At 37.5% G+C, this 20,429-nt stretch overlaps 1 protein-coding gene across 1 annotated transcript in view; it reads left to right on the top strand.

The window, feature by feature from the left end:
* Positions 1–20,429, top strand: part of LOC150086824 (F-box DNA helicase 1-like) — a 501,907-nt gene that overhangs the window by 392,477 nt on the left and 89,001 nt on the right. The window contains exons 14-15 of the mRNA XM_090371598.1: positions 7,322–7,464; positions 13,739–13,817. Coding sequence (XP_090227724.1) covers positions 7,322–7,464; positions 13,739–13,817 — 222 coding nt within the window. The remainder of the gene's footprint in view (positions 1–7,321; positions 7,465–13,738; positions 13,818–20,429) is intronic.

Raw genomic sequence — 20,429 nt, 5'->3', positions numbered from 1 at the left:
TGTATGATATAATAAGATTAATTTGTAAATTAATCTTATTACCCCATACAGGAAAATTGATTTTAGACTAAAATAATCTGTCAAATTGTGCTGTTTCAGCGGTAGAACAACTAAGATAATTACGAAGGAGCATGGTAGCAGTTAATTCACTGTCACAGCTAAGCTTTGGGATGGGGGGGGGTACAAATTCTAATTCTTGATGACCGACCTTCAACAAACCTCTTGCCCAATCACAGTAGGTTCCATTCTTAATTGCAACAAATTTCAGGTTCCATTAAGTCTTTAATAAGTTCCTCTTCATTCATGCATATGCCTTTATTTGCATATCCTGAAACACAAAATGCCTTTATTCACTTCGGTAGTCTTCAAAAGACCTTTTCCAAGTTTAGGCAATGATGCACTTCCTCTAGAATTTCTGCACTATAATTAGACTATTTTTCATGATTGATAGAGGAAGAAGCACGTAAAGCTACATTCACTGCATCATTCAAGGCAATAAATCCACCATGTTTGAATCAGTTGGCAAAAACGTTTTCGTCAACTTCCTCCCATGCTCAAACATATAAATACATTGCCTACAGCACATTGATTTCTCATTGTGTTTTCCTTTAGAGACAGCATAATTTTGCTTAATAGCATTTTTTGATAGTTTTTCTTAAAAAACACTGGATTACACCTTGATCAGGTGGATCAAGAACTGATGTCATATTAGGTGGCCATATTCAATAGTAATTGGATGTAGGCCATTCATTTGGTAATAAGGGCTGCAGTTATCCACAAACAACAAAATTTTTCTATGCTCCCCTGCCCATCTTGTGATCTAAGTCTCTGATCCATCCTTTGTAGATTTTTGATAACATTCCAGAACCTTTTGGTTTGCTCAATACATAGTCTGTAATGTCTCCAACCTTTTAAAGCACTGGGGCATTTGGACTTTCCCAATGATTAAGAGAGAGAGCTTCTCTGTACGAGATATGTTTCCCACTAGAAGAATGTTAATCCATTCTTCTAATGGGAAATTTCAGTTTTTTCACTGATACATTTCTTACCTTCAATTGTATGCATTTTATCCAGTTAAAAAAAAAAAAAGTACAGTTTCATCAGCATTGAAGGTGATTTCTTGTCATGTATCAGCAAATGTTTTTTAGACAATCCTCCTTTCATTCCTTCATAGCTTTAGAGTCATTGGCTGAACTTACACCACACACTTCTTTAAAAGATATTCCGTGTGAGTCGTAAATTTCTGGAACTATCCATCTTCTGATGGACAGTTCCAGATCTTGTACTAAGGCTGAATAGTTAGCAATAGTTAGCTGAATGGTTTGCATCCAATGTGCAAACCATTCAACCTTAGTACAAGATTTCCATATACAGGAAATTTATTTGCACATATCATCATTATTTCAGAATACTTTTTCAAGATTCAGATATTCAGAACTAAGAAATACTGTTCCAGGCTTAGATCTAAATGGATGTCAAATGAACTGATGAGACTTGTAGCAGAGAATAAAAATGCATAGGATGCATAAAAATTATCAGGTGATACAGAAGCCTGTAGTTAGATATAAATTAGTTTACAATCAAGTCACAAATGGGGTTAGGCAAGCTAAGATAGATTATGAGCATCTCTCACAAAGGATGCAAAGAAAAACAGCAGACCTCTACTTATGTAAATACTAGAAGGAAGGGGATGAATTACATTAGTCCACTTATCAATGGTTTAACTGTTGATGATTCTGCTCAAGTTGCTGACAAATGGAATGAGTATTTTGCATCTACGTTCACACATGAGGAATTCTTTAGGGAAGGGTATGCCAGAAGTTTATAAAACTCTAACAGGTAGCTAAATAATTTTGTGATAAATGAGAGGAGTGGAAGAGAAATTATTGAAGCTAAACATAAAAAGGTGCCTTGGATAGATGGGATATATCCAATTATATTAAGGGAGACAGCAAAGGAGGTAAGCAAATCCTTAGCCTGAATTGTGAGAGCATCATTGGATTCAGGGGAGGTCCCTGTGGGCTAGAGATGTGTGAATGTATTCCCAGTTCACAAAGGTGTATCAAAGAGTGACATGAGCAATTACAGATCTGTTACCTTAATTTTTGTTCCTGGGGAAAATAATGGAGTCATTGGTTAAAGAAGTAATGCAGGACCATCTAGACAGAATTGAAATTGTATTTCAGGCACAGCATGGATATGTTATGGGTGGTTTTATCTGACCAATTTGAATGGATACTATGATGAAGTTACAATAATTTTGAAAAATAATTTTGACATCATATATTTGGATTTCAGGAAAGCTTTTGATACTGTTACACATAAAAGACTGCTATACGAATTGAAGCAGTGTTAAAAGATTAAGGGCAAGTTACTCTTATGGATAAAGGGATGGTTGAGTGGGAGAAGATGGTGGTTGTCAATGGAAACTGCTGTTTTATCCTCACTGCAAGACCTCTGAGCTGTATGCAAACATCTGATCTGAATGTGCCATTAGCTTGAATGTTCCGTTATTTGGGGTGCCATTATTTCGACAGTTTACTGTATTTTGACTTCGTTAGCAAATGCTTCTTTAGTAAGAAAAATGTTAAAATCTTTTTGGTCAGAGGATCTCATTATCCTATTAAAATATTGATGACACAAACAGTTAGTAAATTTTGATATTTTTCCCTTCCAATTACCATTTGCTAATTGGGAGGTCCAGAACTGAAATCTGCAGCAGTTCTTTCAGTTATAAAGCTGCTCAGAGCGTAATGATCACACTTTTTTTTTTTTTTTTTTTTTTTTTTTTTATGAGAACCCCAAACACGAGAGGTATTATAACCTATAGTACTTAGTACCGTGCTTGGGTTGGAGGTTGAGAAGACGAAAGAAGATATTTGTTGATATTGGACTTGAACTTCTGTAGATTGTAATTTTCAGGAAATACGTATGAAGGAAGGTTGTTCCAGAAAACGGCAGTTGAATGAATAAATGAGGAAGATGAAAAGTTGGTTCTGTGGGTTTGAAGTTGGACAGTAAATGGATGTTGGCTGGTGGCGGCGGCACGTTTTTGGACTGTTTTGAAAGAGAGAGAGGGAATTATAGAAGCCAATTCAGAAGAACAGTGCCCATGGAAGTATCTGTAGAAGAGGCATGCAGCAGAAACAGTGCGTCTATGAGAAAGCGAGTGGAGAGACTCTGTTAGAGATGAATCATTAATTAACCTAACTGCCCTCTTCTGAATGGAATCAAGAAGCCTGAGAGAGGTTTTGGGGGCACCACCCCAGATGTGGGAACAATATTCCATGGCAGGGCGGATTTGCGATTTATACAGAGTGAGCAGCTGTTTGGGAGAAAAGTAACGCCGAGAGCGAAAGAGAAAACCAAGTTTTTTAGATGCAGAGGAAGCAATATTTGTAATGTGCTTGTGCCAAGAGAGATTAGAAGTCAGGGTAATCCCCAAAAGAGATATATCATTTTGCCTAGAAATCGGAGTGTCACTAAAGATAAGCATAGGAGCAGAAGAATCCTTTTTGCGAGATATAAGACAAGATTGAGTTTTAGAAGGGTTGAAATCAACTAAGTTGTCTTTGCCCCACTGGAGAATTACCTGAAGATCGGCATTTAAGGAATTGGCAGCAGATTTTTGAGAACTTGAAGCTGATTGAGCTGGACAAGGTTTCCCAAAATGGAAAGTTGAATGCAATGTGCTATCATCAGCAAAACTATGGATAGGATTTCCAGTCAATGGAAGAAGGTTATTGATATACAAGAGGAAAAGAGTGGGGGAAAGAACTGAACCTTGGGGGACACCGGCATTAGTGGAGAAGTTAGAAGACAGAGAGCCATCTACCATCACCCTCAGTGAGCGATCAGAGAGAAAACTGAATAACCAATTACTAAAAACAGTTGGCAAACCATAAGATGGAAGCTTGTTTAGAAGACCTTTATGCCAAACACGATCAAAAGCCTTTGAGATGTCAAGAGCAACTACTTGTGTTTCACCGAACCTTTCCGTTGAATTATTCCATAAATGGGTAACATAAGCCAGAATATCACCAGTGGATCGACACTGACGGAATCCATACTGGCGATCGTTGATCAGACAGAAGGTTTCTAAGTAGTTTAAGAGTTGGCGGTTAATTGATTTCTCCATTACTTTAGGAAGAGTAGAAGTAATTGCAATGGGACGATAATTGGATGGGAGGGATTTGTCACCCTTTTTAGGAACTGGCTGGATATGAGCAAATTTCCAAGCAGAAGGAAAAACACCTTTGAAATAAGAAAGTGAAAAAAGGCGGCAAAGAATAGGAGTAAGTTCAGGAGCACAGGTTTTGAGAACAAGTGGAGAAATACCATCAGGACCTGGAGCTTTCTTAGCATCAAGATTCATCAAAATCCTTCTGATATCCTTTTGACGGAAGACCACAGGAGGCATTGAATGGAGCGTGTTAGGAATGGTGGGAGGTGTTTTACCAAGATCATTAATACATGAGCTCAAAGAAAAATGGGATGCTAGCAGGTCAGCTTTATCCTTGGCTGAAGTGACAACAGAACCATCTGGTTTGGACAGAGGTGGGAGCAGAGATGGGCAAAAGTTGCGGCCAATAGCTTTGGCAAGAGACCAGAATGCTCGGCTACCATTAGGGCAAGAAGCAAGTTTTCTACTCTTAGCCTGTTCAAACTCTAGTTTGGACTGATTAATAACTGCTTTACAATTGTTGCGAGCTTTGGTGTAGGCAGAAAATGAAACTGAAGAATTAGAAACAAGCCAATTACGATATGCAACGTTCTTCTCTTGGACAGCCTTAGCACATTTATTGGAAAACCAAGGTTTAGATAAAGAACGAGATTTTAAAGTGGAGTGTGGGATAAAGGATTCCATTCCTGCAAGAATAATTTCACTGACACGATCTGAGTAAACATTGACATCAGAAGTTTTGAAACAGTAATCAGACCAAGGAAAAGAAGAAAAGAAGTCTCGCAGGTCATCCCATTTTGCATTCTTGTAATGCCAAACAATACGAGGTTGGGAATAGCCATGAGATAAAGGTTCCATTGGAGAAGAGACAATCACCAAGTTGTGATCTGAAGTAACTAAAGGACCTCTCACTTCAACCTTGTACTTAGAAGGGTTGTTTGTGAGAAAAAGATCAAGCGTATTGGCTGTATGATTAGGATTGTCCGGTATTCTTGTAGGTAAATGAACAATCTGAGCTAGGTCATTAGTAATTGCAAAAGCCTCAGCATCTCGACCTGCTGGGTCTGTGTGACTAGAAAAAGGAAGCCAGCTGGAGTTGTGAACGTTAAAATCACCAAGGAAAATTACCTCACTGTTAGGAAAGTTGGACTGGAGAAAGTCAAGTTGCAAAGAGAGGAAGTCAAAGAGCTCCAAGTGATTAGTGGAGTTGGGAGAACGGTAGAGACAACAGATGAATTTTACACAGTGAGGTAGAGAGATTTTAAGCCAGAGAAGATCAAAGAGAGGAGATTCCATATTGCCAAGTCTCTGACAGGGAATATCAGAACGGACATATGCACAAGTACCACCTTTGAGGCGAAAGGAATCATACAGCAAATAATTTGGACATTTTGGACACTTAGCTGTTGCTGAGTATGCTCATTAGTGCTATAATGGGAACCAAGTCAAAGGCTTTGGCTAGATTGATGTAAATTACATCCATCTGTTTATTGGTATTCAGGGTTTTTTAAGCCCAGTATTAAGAGTTGGTAAGTTTGTGGGAGTATACCTTCCATGTAGAAATCCATGATGGCATTCATGGAAGGCATTTTTAAATACAATTGATTCCAGTTATTTGGGACACCGGTTCATTGGGGCAGCCGTTTATTTTGGACAACATGCCGTTCAATTGGGGCAGGAGATCGCTGCACTCGAGATTATCCTATGATTATCTCCAACCTTACCACATGGTCTGGTCAGATTTCTGAAGGTCACAACCATAAAACAATTAGCAGTTTCTGGTTTATTGTGCTTTTCTGTTAGTGCAATCTATTATAAATGGATAGTAAACTTGATCTTACTGAATTTGCAATAATACTGACAGCTGGAATTCTGTGGGTTTTTACGTTATTATGATGAAATGTGTTTCCCCTTCCTTGAAATCTTCAATCATATAAAAAACAAATTTTCAGAATCTCTTCATTCCAATTTTTTAAGCTTCTTAACTTGTTACTCCTTATCTCACTTGCACATATAATGTTAGTTGCAATTTGTGCATACCTTGTACTTTGTTATTAATTGCTTATCTTTTTTACTGTTTTAAATTTTAAACTCCCCTCCCCCCCAAATGTCAGTGAACAGAAATATCAACTAGTTAGTATGTACATATTACAATACATATTAATTTAGCTATGCACGTAAGAGTAAATTTATTTTTATTTTGCTAACCTGTGGAAAATATTTTTCCGATTTTCATGTATCATTTAATTTTTTAATTGGTAAGGTAATAAAATGTAAATTTGTGCTTAATATATCTTTACTTTTATAGCCTGTGGATAATATTCCTCCTATTTTCTCTTTTTAGAATGGCTGTTTAATAGAATTAAAATTCAATTCACAAACATGATCCAAATGACCGGCACTTACTGCATATCTTATCTTATAATGAATGGTATTTTACTGTAGTGAGTCTCTCGTAGCGTGATTTGATCATACAGAGAATCAATCATTATGATTGATACTGTATTTTTAACTACTTACGTGAAACTTCGCATAATTGGGGCAGCCGCTTAATCGGGCCGAAATGCACTAGTTCCAATGGGTTCCAAATAACCGGAATCCACTGTACAACCAAAGTTGATTGTGAAAATGAGCTCAAGGAGCATATTAAAAATATATTAATATATTTATATATAATTTTAATATGTTAAAAAAGTTTAATTAATATATTAAACTGAAGTACTGTGTTTGCCTATATTAGTGTATGGATAAGCTATCATAATATTAATCAGTTTTGTAATATGGATTTAATTTTATCAACTGTAAATACTACAGGCAATGTCAGCAACTAAATTATATATTTTTATATTATTTTTATATTTCTCTTTTGATTTAATTAATGTATTCTGATAGTTAGACCTAATTTACAATGAAGTGCATATCACAATTCTCTCCAAAACATACTTGCATTTTGAGAAACTTTATTGCATTTTGGTTTCTTCTGGCTGAAAACTAAACTATTATGACTTTTCTTCTAAAAGTTAGCAGGTCTGCATTATGTTAACATTAATTTTAGTCAGTTTTTTGTTAAAATTAATACTCTCCAACTATTTTTTGTTGAATGATTCTGTTCCATTTTCCTTTTGTTTTTGTTATTAGGCTATGTGAACGGACACAGAGAAGGTCAACTAGCTATTATAGCAAGGAGTAATGCTACATTATTCAATGAAGTGGTGCGACTGTGTTGTGGTGGTCAGTCTCGCAGTGGAGATCCACTCCACATTAGAGGAGCTTTTACTGGGGTAGGAGCTTTTACTGGGGTTTTATCTACCACAAAGGTTTTGTACTTATCAATTTTTAGAAATCAGAATTGGGTAAAGTTTTAATACAGATCTGTCTTTCATCCAAAATTTTAATTCCAGATTAGTAATAATGATAATTAATTAAGTTACAATGAAATGCAATAAATCATATTTTACAGTTGCTTGTTTCATTTATATGTCTGTATTGTCATTTTATTCAATAATACACTGAAAGGACAGAATTCATGGGATGCCCGGTTACTGGGCAATGCGATGCTGTCATCCCTCTTGCTAGTGGACGAACCTACTGCTTGCAGTTATCTAGGTACACTGCATTCATATAGACGGTAATTCGATGTCAGTATGGATAAACGTCGTGAGTTAATCGACTTTGAAAGAGGAATGATAGTGGGTGCCCGACGCATGGATCATTCTATTGCGGAGGGTGTACAGAAATTGCACTATCCCCCATTCAAGATTATATCGGGAATACGCCATTTCCAGAATAACATCTCATCGTGGACAGTATTGTGGGTGGAGAAAGGTGGTGGATGAACGTGGCCATCGACATCCCTCTCACATTGTTTCAGCCAACCGGAGAGTGACAGGAGCACAAATCACCGCCGACTTCAACGAGGGAGGTGCCAGAAACGTCTCCACCAAGACCGTCAGGTGATCATTATCCGCAGTAGGTTATGGGAGCCGCTGACCCACCAAAGTCCCATTGTTTACACCACGACTCTACTCCTCAACTTGGCAAAAGAACATCGGCACTGGACCTTGGATGATTGGAGACTGTTTCCTGAGTCTTGTTTACAGTTATTTCGAGTGGATGGAAGGGTGCATATCTGGCGGAAACCGCACAAAGCTATGCACCCGTCATGTCAACAAGGAACAGTTCAGGCAGGTGGACGGTTGGTAATGGTCTAGGGGGTGTGTCAACTGACACACGTTGGGACCTCTGGTACATCTAGATGCGTCTCTGAACGGTCCAGGTTACGTGTCCATCCCTGCAGACCATCTGCATCCCTTCATGGTCAGCATGCACCCACAGGGCAATGGACTCTTCCAGCAGGACAGTGCAGCTCCCCATAGAGCCATGGTGACTAGAACATGGTCCAAAGAGCATTCAGCAGATTTTACCACCATGGAATGGCTTCCCTGTTCCCCGGACATGAACCCCGTGGAGCATCTTTGGGATGCTGTGGAAAGGTCCATTTGAGCTTTGTATCCCCCACCCAGGAATGCAATGGAATTATGGACAGTGAGGCAGCAAGCATGGATGGAAATACCTGTGGAATGCTTTTGTGAACTAGTGGACTCAGTTCTCACCGTGTTTTCCAGTTTAAAAGACTGTCAGGCTCTTGAAATTTTAAATACACACACACGGTTGTTAAAATTAAAGTATCCCTCCGAGTTCTAAGCATGTACTGAAGAGAAATTTGGACAACAGGTACAATAAAGAATGCACTTGCCAGGATGCTGTGGAAAGGTCTGTTCGAGCTTTGGATCCCCCATCCAGGAATGCAATGGAATTATGGACAGCGGGGCAGCAAACATGGATGGAAATACCTATGGAATGCTTTCGTGAACTAGTGGATTCAGTGTCCTCACCATGTGACTGCCCTTATCTGGGCAAAAGGTGGACCTGCCCATTACTAGGTTTTTTTTTTTTTTTTTTTTAGGAGCATTAGCAACTAAGGCCATATTGCTCCGGGAATATGCGGTGGTCATTCTCTGACCTTTCCGCATCCTCCGTATTTGGTGGTGACGGGCTCGAACCCCGGTCTAATCAAGAAGCGTGTGCTACGCACTGCTGCTCCTTCCCACCTGGCTACGGAGGCGCCCCATTACTAGGTAGGTGTCCCATGATTTCTGTCGTCAGTATATGTTGATTACTGAAATTTTTTATGTTCTGAGACCTTTTCACTATTTCAACCTCACTATAGATATCGTGTATGCTGCTAGTGGTGTCTGTCCTATTTGTATGAAATTTTATAATTACTGATGCAGAGCTATTTCATGCATCATTTTTGTAGACCATTGCTATTATTGGAGTATCCAAGGGCTGGCATGTTAAAAAAAATGATTTATTTTATTTTATTTATTTATTTATTTTTTTACTCTTTAATAGTCCTCTGGCCAAAAAAGGGTACAATTTCATTATTACAACAGCTGAGTTGAACAGTGTTTAGTTAACAGAGGTGTTGAATGCCTGGAAATCTGTTGAAAAAAATGTATGTAGAGAAATTTGGTGACTGCTGGCCACTCACAGCAGTGAGAGAATTTATTATTAGCTTGGACTGTACCATGTGGCATAAATCTCATTGACAGCTGGAACTGTGGAGACTTGGAAAAACTGCTCTATCACCTGAAGAATTCTGCTTCACAGTTTTCTTTACAAATGAGCATAAATTGCGTTCATTGCACATATTGCTTGCAGATAGTACCAGAGTATATCCTAGCACCATAAAAGATTATCAGGGGTTCTCAAACTGTGACCCTGTGTGATAAATGAATTCATGCAGCACCTTCATGAATAAAAATATTGATTTCATTTGGGTAGTTGGACAGGAAATAAATAAACCACTTACTTTTAATAATTAAATATTAATCTATATACCAATTAAAACAATGATAGAGCCTTACAACTTAAAAAAAACACACACAGCTGTTACATCAGAAATAAACAAATGGCAAAACACAACCACATTTAAAACCCAAGGCTCCCCCCTTCCCATGGACCATAGCCCCTCGAGAGATCATGCTTGAGAATCCGACTTATTTTATAAATTAGAATTTTATTTCTTATGAGAATTGCTTTGTCCTACCATAGTGATATACAAGTTTGAGTTTATATATATATGGTGCAGTTATGATTTATGCAGTCTTATTTTGCACAATTTTGAAATATTGTGCCCTTGTAATATAAGTAATAATAATAAAAAAATCTTATTATATGCATAAAAATTAAAGTAATGCACCACATGAAGAATCTCATGTTAACAAGTTGACCAAAGGAGACCTGGTAGAACTGGAAAAAGAAAATTTGCATGAAGTTGAGAAGGCATCCAAAAGTCAGCAAGATTCATCTGAAAACAGCCTGTTCATAGTCTAAATATCAAAGATTTGTGCAAAATTTTAGCATATATCAGTGCTGCTTTGAACATAATGTAGTGAATGACCCAACAATGAACAAGAGTTCAGTTTCTCGGCACAAACCCACATAATTAAATGTGGTTTTGTGCAGAGAAAATGCTGAAAGTGCCACTTCTTCATAAAGCCAAAAGTGGCATCTCTTGATGCACCTTCTACTTTGACTGGAAAGCTTGCTCATTCCAGCCAAGCTCAAGCTCCTGTGGGATCACCAGTTTTTTCCTCTTTGGGCTCTTCCAAAGAGGAACTGTAATTTTTCCATCCACTCTTCAACATAGCTTAATTTGTGAAGTTCTTCTAGATTTAAACTAAAGTCGTAGTTTTAACATCTTAATTTTTTAATTTGTTTTTTACATTCAAGTGTTTATTTCTTAAGTTACAGGTTACCTGTACTTTTTACTGTACTATACATAACTTTCAGTTGAATTTTTTATAAAAATAATTTTCTCCTACGGTATGTGGAAATTTTCTTTAAAAATTTCATTCAAATTTACTTTGTTTATGTTAATTATAAAAAAAATTCTATTAATTTTAATTTATCTGCATAAAATAAGCCAAAAAATTTTTACTTGGTGACTGTTTATGAATTGTATCCTCCCAAATTTTAATGCATTTCTATGGGATAATGGGTCTTAATTTGCATTGATCTTTGTTTACATATGCATTCCAGGAAGGAAACCACACACAAATTGCAACTGTCCTGTACAGAGTCCAGTCACAATATTATGACCATCCCCAATGCAGACATCACACATGCTTAGCGAATCATACAGCGCACGTGTCAAGTTCACACACCGCAAGCATATAAGGCTTGTTCGGCATCCGTAAACACAGTAACAGCCTCTGTCATGGGCAAAGCACGCAACCTATTAGACCTAGAAAAGGGCATGATCATTGGCTATTGGGCCAGAGCTGCCAGCATTTCTGACACAGCAGACTTTGTGAAATGCTCACGTGCTGCAGTGGTGAAAGTGTATCAAGAATGGACGAATGGAACAGTTTTGACGACCCGATGTGCCAGTTGTGGAGCCCCATGCACCATTAATCCCAGAGGTGAACGTCAGCTGAAACTGTTGGTCAGGACTGATCGGCATGCTACTGTTGCTTAACTGGTGAACTGAATGAACCGTGGGGCCACCAGAAAGGTCTCCAACATGACAGTGCAGTGAACTCTGTTGGACATTGGGCTCCGGAGCAGACACTTGGTGACAGCACCCATGCTGACGGCTTTTCATCACAAACAATGCCATCAGTTTGCACAGCAATACTGACACTGGATCCCAGAAGGCCACCCAGCCAAGTGGCAATGGGTGGCCTTCTCCAATTAATCAAGGTTTCTGCTCCACCAAGCGGATGGATGGTGGCATATTAGGCATGAAACCTTAATTATGAGAACATCCTTGGATTCAGGGGAGGCCCCCCAATGACTGGAGATGTGCAAATGTATGCTCAATTCACAAAAGGGGTTCAAAGGGTGACACAAATAATTATAGACCTATTTAATTATAAATTTACTACTTAAGTTTAACTTCTATTTTAGGGAAAATAATGGAGTCACTGGTTAAAGAAGCATTGCAGGATCATCTAGACAAGACTGCAGTAATAGTTCAGAGACACAGCATGGATTTGTTAAGGGGAGGTCTTGTCTGACCAATTTGATTGGATACTACGATGTGGTCACAAAGCAACTGGATGCAAAAAAATTATTTTGATATCATATACTTGGATTTCAGGAAAGCATTTGATACTGTTGTATATAAAAGACTGCTGTACAAATTGGAGCAGTATGGAATTAAAGGCAAGTTGCTTCTATGGATAAACGGATGGTTGAGTGTGAGAAGACAAAGTGATAATCGGTGGACACTGCTTTTCACTGACTAATGTTATTATTGGAGTTCCCCAGGGTTTGGTGTTGGGACCATTGTTGTTTTCTGTATTTATCAATGATATTGATGAAGGTATATCAGGCTTAATGTTCAATTTTGCAGATAATATAAAAGTTGACAGGGTTGTTAATGACAGTAATGATGGTACGCTGCTGCAACAAGATCTAGAAAATTTGGCCAAATGGGCTGAAAAGTAGAAACTTAAGTTTAACCTTGACAAATGCAAAGTACTCCATATGGGTAGCAGCAACCCCAGAGTAATGTACCAACTGTGTGGTACTACACTCAGCGTAGTGGAGAATGAAAAAGACCTGGGGGTAATTGTGCAGTCAGATGTGAAGTTTTCAGAGCAGTGCAGACAGGCTGCTAGAGCAGCTCATCGGGTCTTGTCAATGATATACAGGAATTTTTCTAGCAGGGATAGGGAGTGATTATCCATTTGTATAAAACTGTGGGCAGGCCACACCTTGAGTACTGCATGCGTGTCTTGAAGGCCTCATTTTAGGAAGGATGTAGAACTGATGGAACAAGTACAGAGAAAGGCAACAAGATTGGCGAGTTGAACAAAAGGGTGCTGTTACCAAGAAAGGTTTCAGTTCTGCAAATTGCAGCATCTGGAGACTAGGCCTTTGCAAGGTGATCTGATTGAGGTGTTTAAGGCTTTGAATGGTTTGAGCAAGCTCAATGCTGATGCCATTTTTCCCCTTTCTCAGACCACATGCCCGAAGAGCCACAAATTCAAATTGAGACAGAATGGTTGCAGAATGGATGTGTGAAAGTTCAAGGAAGAATTAGACAAACTATTGGAGGGAATGAATAGGTGAAATGAGAGGTGTCTTTTTTTTTTTTTTTTTTTTTTTTTTTTTTGGCTAATGCTTTATAAGCTTACCTTCATGCATTTGCCACTGCTAATGCTCTAACTAGCTTGAAACCCATAAGGAATTTGACATGCCTTATGTGCAAATTATCAATACCTGATTCATGGCTTATATTTAAGGTTTTCTGCAGTAATTTTTCTAGACTGTTCTAAGCCTTTATTTCTAGCCTTGGCCATTCTCTGATAATTGCTAAGTGGGAAGAAGCTGCTCCTATTACTGCTGATTCATACAACAATATTTTGAACACTGCTGACATAGTATAATATTTTGGCCAGTATGTGTTTATAATTATTAGTAATATCTTGTATATAGCATTGGTGACATTTAACATGTAGTTCACAATTTCTTTTATAGGGGATGTCAGGATATGGATGGAACCAGCTTGTTGATATTTACAGATTATTTGCCTTAGCTGGTGAACAGTGTACTAAAGGTAGGAAAATGTTAAAATTTTAAAAGAATAATATGTAATATTGAGAATGTCAAAAAAAAAAAAAAAAAGAAGCAGCTCACTTTTTTTTTTTATTCTCGTGCATTATTTTTAAAAATTTTATACTCTTTAATATATGTGATTTAACTTTTCAGATTTATCAGTAGAAAACAAATGTTAAAAATATGATGTTTTTTTTTAACCCAGCAGTGGGTTGGGACCCAAAAATTAGCAAAAATGGTGGTGGGTTATGTGACAATATCCAACTTTCTTTTTAATCTCTGAAAAATGTTTTGAGTTTTTTGACTTTTGCTTAAACAGTGCCAATGTCATCTTTTCTTAATGGATTGTAGTACTTACTGTATACACTTTTAAGTTTTAAAACATGCTGTGTTTTCTGTTATTTTCAATAACAAAACAAAAAAATACTAATTCTGAAAAAAATTTCAAATGTTTTTGACATAAAATAGAATCATCAGTCTTTTATTCTTTTCCATTTTAAACAACTATTAAGTGCATGAAATTTCAAACAAACATGTGCATTTCTGCTTATTATGTGCAAAAATATTATTAGAAAATTAAAAAATCATATTATATATGTTCAATACCATTAGCTACTTCAGTTTTTATGTTATTTCAAAAATTGAAATAACATAAAAATATACCTATCTTGCTTCCTGCAGTGTAGTGGTGATCTTGAGAAAATATCAGATTTGCTGTCTTTACTGTGTGAAAACAATAATAAATCTTACAAAAACAATTAGGGTAAGACTACATGTTTATTGATCTAGTGAGAGAAGAAAAACAAGTAATCTTAAACTATAGACAAACACAGCATCAGCACTTGTCCAGTATCATGCCACTCTTCAAGCAAAATAGTCAAAGGCTCTAAAGATGATGGTGAGTTGCCTGACAGGTTTTCATGGGAAATTTTTATACAAATCCTAAAAAAATTGCTTCAGATTCTATTAAGTAATAATTTGACTATATTTAGGAAGGTAGAAAATTTTTTAGATTTTTAATCATCATGTAACAGTTAAAGCAGTAATATCATTTTCAAATGACACCTGTAAGGTGACCTGCCACCACCCCTGGGTTAAATAATAGCACATCAAAAGAGATTGACATAATAGCAGTGGATCCCAAGTCTTGGTTTCTTTGAACTACAACTTCAGAAATTTAATACAGTAATTGTTACAGTAATCATTAATTATATCAACCTTATGCTTGTCAAAAAAAAAAAAAAAAAAAAAAAAAAAAGGAGTTTTAAATAAAGGAGTCATTGCTTGAATTTTTTTTTTTTAGGCCATCCTTCAGGTAGCTTTGACTGATTCCGAAAGGTCTGAAAATAAATAAAAATAATAAGGAAAACATATATGTTTCATCAACAATACAAAAATATTGAAAAGCTATTTAATCAGTTTTTAAGCCACATCTACTACATAAAGAGGAGGTTTCTAATTACCAGTCTTCTGCAGACTAACTTTTATATAAACATAGCTGTCAAAAGTAAACACACACAATATAATTTGTACAGATATCAGTTATGCATGTGATGCAGTTTACACAATCAAACACCCCTCCTTTCACTTTTCATGTGATATCCGCAGACTTATACAACTTTTTAAAAAATTTGTTGAGTAAAAGAATACTTGCATTAATAACAATAACAAGGAAGAACAATCTCGGCAACACTCACTGCCATAATATTCATATTCTTTCTTCAAATGCACCAACCTTTGTTTCTTCTAAAACCAGTCAAATCGGTTGGTTGTCTATATCTGGATCCTGAATTAATGATTATGAATAATTTAAAGAATGATATAAGAAAATAACTAATAACAAAATACTTGATCATTCAAGCAACATAAAAATTAAGGCACATTCTGACTCTACACTTCAGAATTCTAAATGGCAAATTGTGTTGGCCAATTTAAACTTGTCATTAATCTAACTAAATTAGAAGTGGCAAATCACTAGAAGGAAAGGACAATTTTGCTTATCACATAAGCAACATAATCCAAAAGAGCACAGTTTGTACTGTCATTAAATAAGCAGGATTAGCGTAGTGTTATTCTCTCTGATCTCTTAGTTTCTTGTGATTTTTTTAAAATTAAATTTAGACTAAAATCATGCCTTAGACTAAAGCATCAAAACAAAGGGCTCAAAGTAGCGAGAATGCTTTGATTCGGAGAAGAATTCTGAAGGCAGTTCTGTGAATCAGGTTTCTGTTGTGTGCATTACTTGTGCTCTTTTTACAGAGCTACCTCTAGTGGGACATGATATAGTCATGGGGGGCTTGTGTATGTGTGTGTTGGTTTCAAACAGCACGAGGAGTTTAAGCACCATCTTGATACTCTGATGGGATTATATGAGTGCCCAAAGAAAACCATTAATTCCCCTTTAAGGATTAAAAAGGTGTGATTCATCAAACACTCAGCTGCCGAGCACAATGCTTAAGTCCATTCTCCAGCATCATACAACACAAAGACATCCTCTGCAGCAGAAATCCTTGGTTCCACAGGAAGTGGCTATAGCTGGTGATTCAATTGTCAGGAAAGTGGGAAATATATTGTGCAAAATAGGACAGGTAGAATAGGATCAGGGTATGTCTGCCAGGGACTAAAGTAGATGGCTTTGTGGTCATCTTTTAAGGGCACTAAAGGTGATGTTGTTACACCTGTTGGCACTAGTAATATAAGAGTAAGAGATCTGAGGATTTAATTAATGGGTACAGAGCAATGTTGAGAAAAAGTTGCAAGTTAAATTGAAAGTGGACATGTTAGGAGGGAGTATGTGATGAGAGCGTTGTCAATCAATTTGGCACTGGAGAGACTGTGCAAGGCTCACGGGGGTAGAATTTTTCTCAACATGGGCTGTGCTTATTAACACAAATGACTGTTTCTACAGGGAGAGATACATTTAAATGGAAGGGGGCACAAGAGTATTTGCTGAAGCTATCAAGGCAGTGTTAGCTGGGTCAGAAAACTGCTAGCCTGGGAGGGATGTACAGACATAGATGAATGGCTGCAGGCAGAAGTTAAAGGGATTCTTGCACTGCTTCTATTCAAACCTGCAACAGCCTGGAAAGCAAGGTGTTGGGGATTTCAATGGAGTTCCTTGAAGAACAAGCAAATATACAGACTTTACTAAGAATAACAACAGTTGCAAATAGACTTGAATGTACACTAATGATACTAATGATAGTAGTATAGTATAAGTAAATGAATTTCATGAATTTTAATTACTGATCAAATCATGAAATGCAGATATTGTGAGGATATTGGAGATATGGTGTTACTCAAATAGGAGGGATTCCGAATTTGAATATGGGTAGTACAATGTCTACAGAAAGGACATAGTACATAGTATTGCTTATTAAGCAGCACCCTTTGGGGGGGGGGCAACTCTGCATTTGTATATGCTGTGTTGCAGTGGAATCTCTATACTGCAACACTATACAGAGATAGTATAGTGTTGGTCTGGTGTTCCTCCAGCAGTTTAGCCACAGGTGTATTAGGGAATATAAAGGTCATCCTGAAAAAAGGCCTCTGAGGTTGGGCAAATTCATATTTTAGCATTAAATCAGCTCATACACCAACCATAAGAATAAGTATTTACTGTAACTAAAATATTTACAAAATAAAATAAATATTTACAAAAATTGCTATTAAATTATATACATGTGAAAAACATTAAAACTGTGATAAAATCCTTGAGATAAAATACACTAAAATAAACTGGATTAAAAGTGATAAAAATCTCTGGAGCTTTCAGAAGCATCGGCTTCCTTCCTTGACAGTAACAAAACTTCCTGCAGCAAGTCCATATATAACAGGCTCACGGTACTGATACATGTGGTGCAGTCAGCGCATGGTCTGAACTGGAAGCGGAAATAGCTCGGGAATGTGTTAAGCAAAACTGTTCATCCGTACTTAGGATGATAGTTTCAAACAGAGGATGCATATGCATACCTCTGTCCCTATTCATAATATTGTGGTCGGATGAACAGATTCGTAGGCTCTCAAGCCATTTACAGTTCCAGAACCCATGCGCTCGATTCACAATAACCGCATCCTCTGGGGAGATTTGATGCTCCCAAAAATGTTCGGCCACAGCATTTATTGTAATCAGCGGTTTTTATAGCATTTGCATGCTCCCCCAGACAATCCTTGAGCCATCGTTTTGTCTCGCCCACATAACATTCCCCACAATCCGGATATTTTATTCTGTATACTTACACCACTACTCAGGTCCTTTGCTATTGGGTCTTTTACCTGAGACAACACTGTGTGCAACCTCCGCCCGGGAAGCTGCACACAGCGTGTTTTATAACCCTGCAAAACTCTAGCAAGATGATCAGTAACACCCGGATAGTATTGTCAGGGTATTTGGCTAAATTGATTTCGCCTATAGTGGGCCAGTCCAACTATGTCATAAAAGTCAGTAAAGAATTTGTGAATTTTGTGGAAGATTTGATTGTAAATGAAAACGAGAGCATGATTTCTTTTGATGTGGTGTCACTATTCACATGCATTCCAATTAAACATGGAATATATTGTGTTAGAAAATCTTTGAGTAACGATGTCTCTTTGGGTAATAGATCACTTTTAAATGTAGAGGATATTTGTTCTGGTGTGGAACTTTGTCTGGCCAGCACCACTACGGTGTACCAAGGCGTTATGTACAAACAGGTTCACGGTACAGCCATGGGATCTCCTATTAGCGCCATCGTGGCCAATCTGGCCATGGAGGAGTTAGAGGACAGGGTTTTTAGTGGATGTCAGTTTCCCATAAAGAAATGGAAAAGGTATGTTGATGATACCTTCACCGTGGTCCAGAAGGGGAGAGAGGATGATGCACTCCATTGGCTTAATAGCTTCTCCCAATTTATACAATTTACCTCAGAGGTGGAGACAGGAGGTACCCTTCCTTTCTTGGATGTACTGGTCTCTAGGATAGGCCATAGACTCAAAACTTCTGTGTTTAAAAAACCTATGTGCAGAGGCCAGTACACCCATTATAGTTCAGCACAAGCTGGGCAGCATAAGAATAGTGTAGTGAAAGCTCTACTAGATAGAGCAGGGTCACACTGCACTACCTCTGAGGACAAAGAATGTGAAATTAGATGAGCCACAGCAGACCTTAGAAAATGCGGATACCCCCAGAGACAGGTTTAGTAGAGTTGAATAGAGTCTAACCGTCAGGAACCGTTTGTTCCTGTGGCTACTGCATACATTCCTTACTATCCGGCCGTTACTGAGCATCTTGCTAGAGTTTTGCAGTGTTATAAAACACTCTGTGTGCAGCTTCCCGGGCGGAGGTTGCACACAGTGTTGTTTCAGGTAAAAGACCCAATAGCAAAGGACCTGAGTAGTGGAGTAGTATACAGGATAAAATGCCCGGATTGTGGGGAATGTTATGTGGGTGAGACAAAACGACGGCTCAAGGATCGTCTGGGGGAGCATGCAAATGCTATAAAAACCGCTGATTACAATAAGTCTGCTGTGGCTGAACATTTTTGGGAGAAGCAGCATCAAATCTCCCCAGAGGATGCGGTTATTGTGAATCGAGCGCATGGGTTCTGGAACCATAAATGGCTCGAGAGCCTACAAATCTGTTCATCCGACCACAATATTATGAATAGGGACAGAGGTATGCGTATGCATCCTCTGTTTGAAACTATCATCCTAAGTACGGATGGACGGTTTTGCTTAACACGTTCCCGAGCTATTTCCTCTTCCAGATCAGACCATGCGCCGACTGCACCACGTGTATAAGTACCGTGAGCCTGTTATATACGGACGTGCTGCAGGAAGTTTTGTTACTGCTGAGGAAGGAAGCCGATGCTTCCGAAAGCTCCAGAGATTTTTATTGTTTTTATCGCTTTTAATCCGATTTATTTTAGTGTATTTTATCTCAAGGATTTTATCACAGTTTTAATATTTTTCACATGTATATAATTTAATTTAATATAATAGCAGTTTTTGTAAATATTTATTTTATTTTAATTTGTAAATATTTTAGTTACAGTAAATACTTATTCTTATGGTTGGTGTATGAGCTGATTTAATGCTAAAATATAAAGGTCTCTTGCATGGGGGGGGAGTGCAAACCCTGCATCAAAGCAAGTGCAGAATGGTATAAAATCAACTTCTTCATACACCACTCATTCTCATACAACCAACCATAACCATTTACATTAATAGAACTTAAAGAATCATTAATTGGATCTTCCAATAGTGCTGCAGGCCCAGATGGTGTTCATTATGTTATGCTGAAGCATTTACTTGAATAGGACTTGTGTATCCTGTTAATTTCGTATAATTGGATCTTCTCTGAAAATGCTTATCCTTCTTCCTGGTAACATTCTTTCATTATCACCATACCAAAACCAGGAAAAGATCCCTCCTTTGTTCAAAATTACAGGCCAATATCTCTTACAAGAAAATTATACCCACCAGCTGTGTGTGTATAATTTTCAAAAGAATGGTTCATCCTGGAGTCACAGCATCTTCTGCCAGATCATCACTATGGCTTTTGGAAGAACAAATAAACCCCAGATATGCTCATCAGAGCTGAATCTCATATCAGCAATACCTTTGTCAAGAACAT

This window comes from Mastigoproctus giganteus, chromosome 4 (genome assembly GCF_048544385.1).
Source record: "Mastigoproctus giganteus isolate SK-2022 chromosome 4, ASM4854438v1, whole genome shotgun sequence".
NCBI classification, from domain to species: domain Eukaryota; kingdom Metazoa; phylum Arthropoda; class Arachnida; order Uropygi; family Thelyphonidae; genus Mastigoproctus; species Mastigoproctus giganteus.
This window is presented reverse-complemented; position numbering and strand designations above follow the sequence as displayed.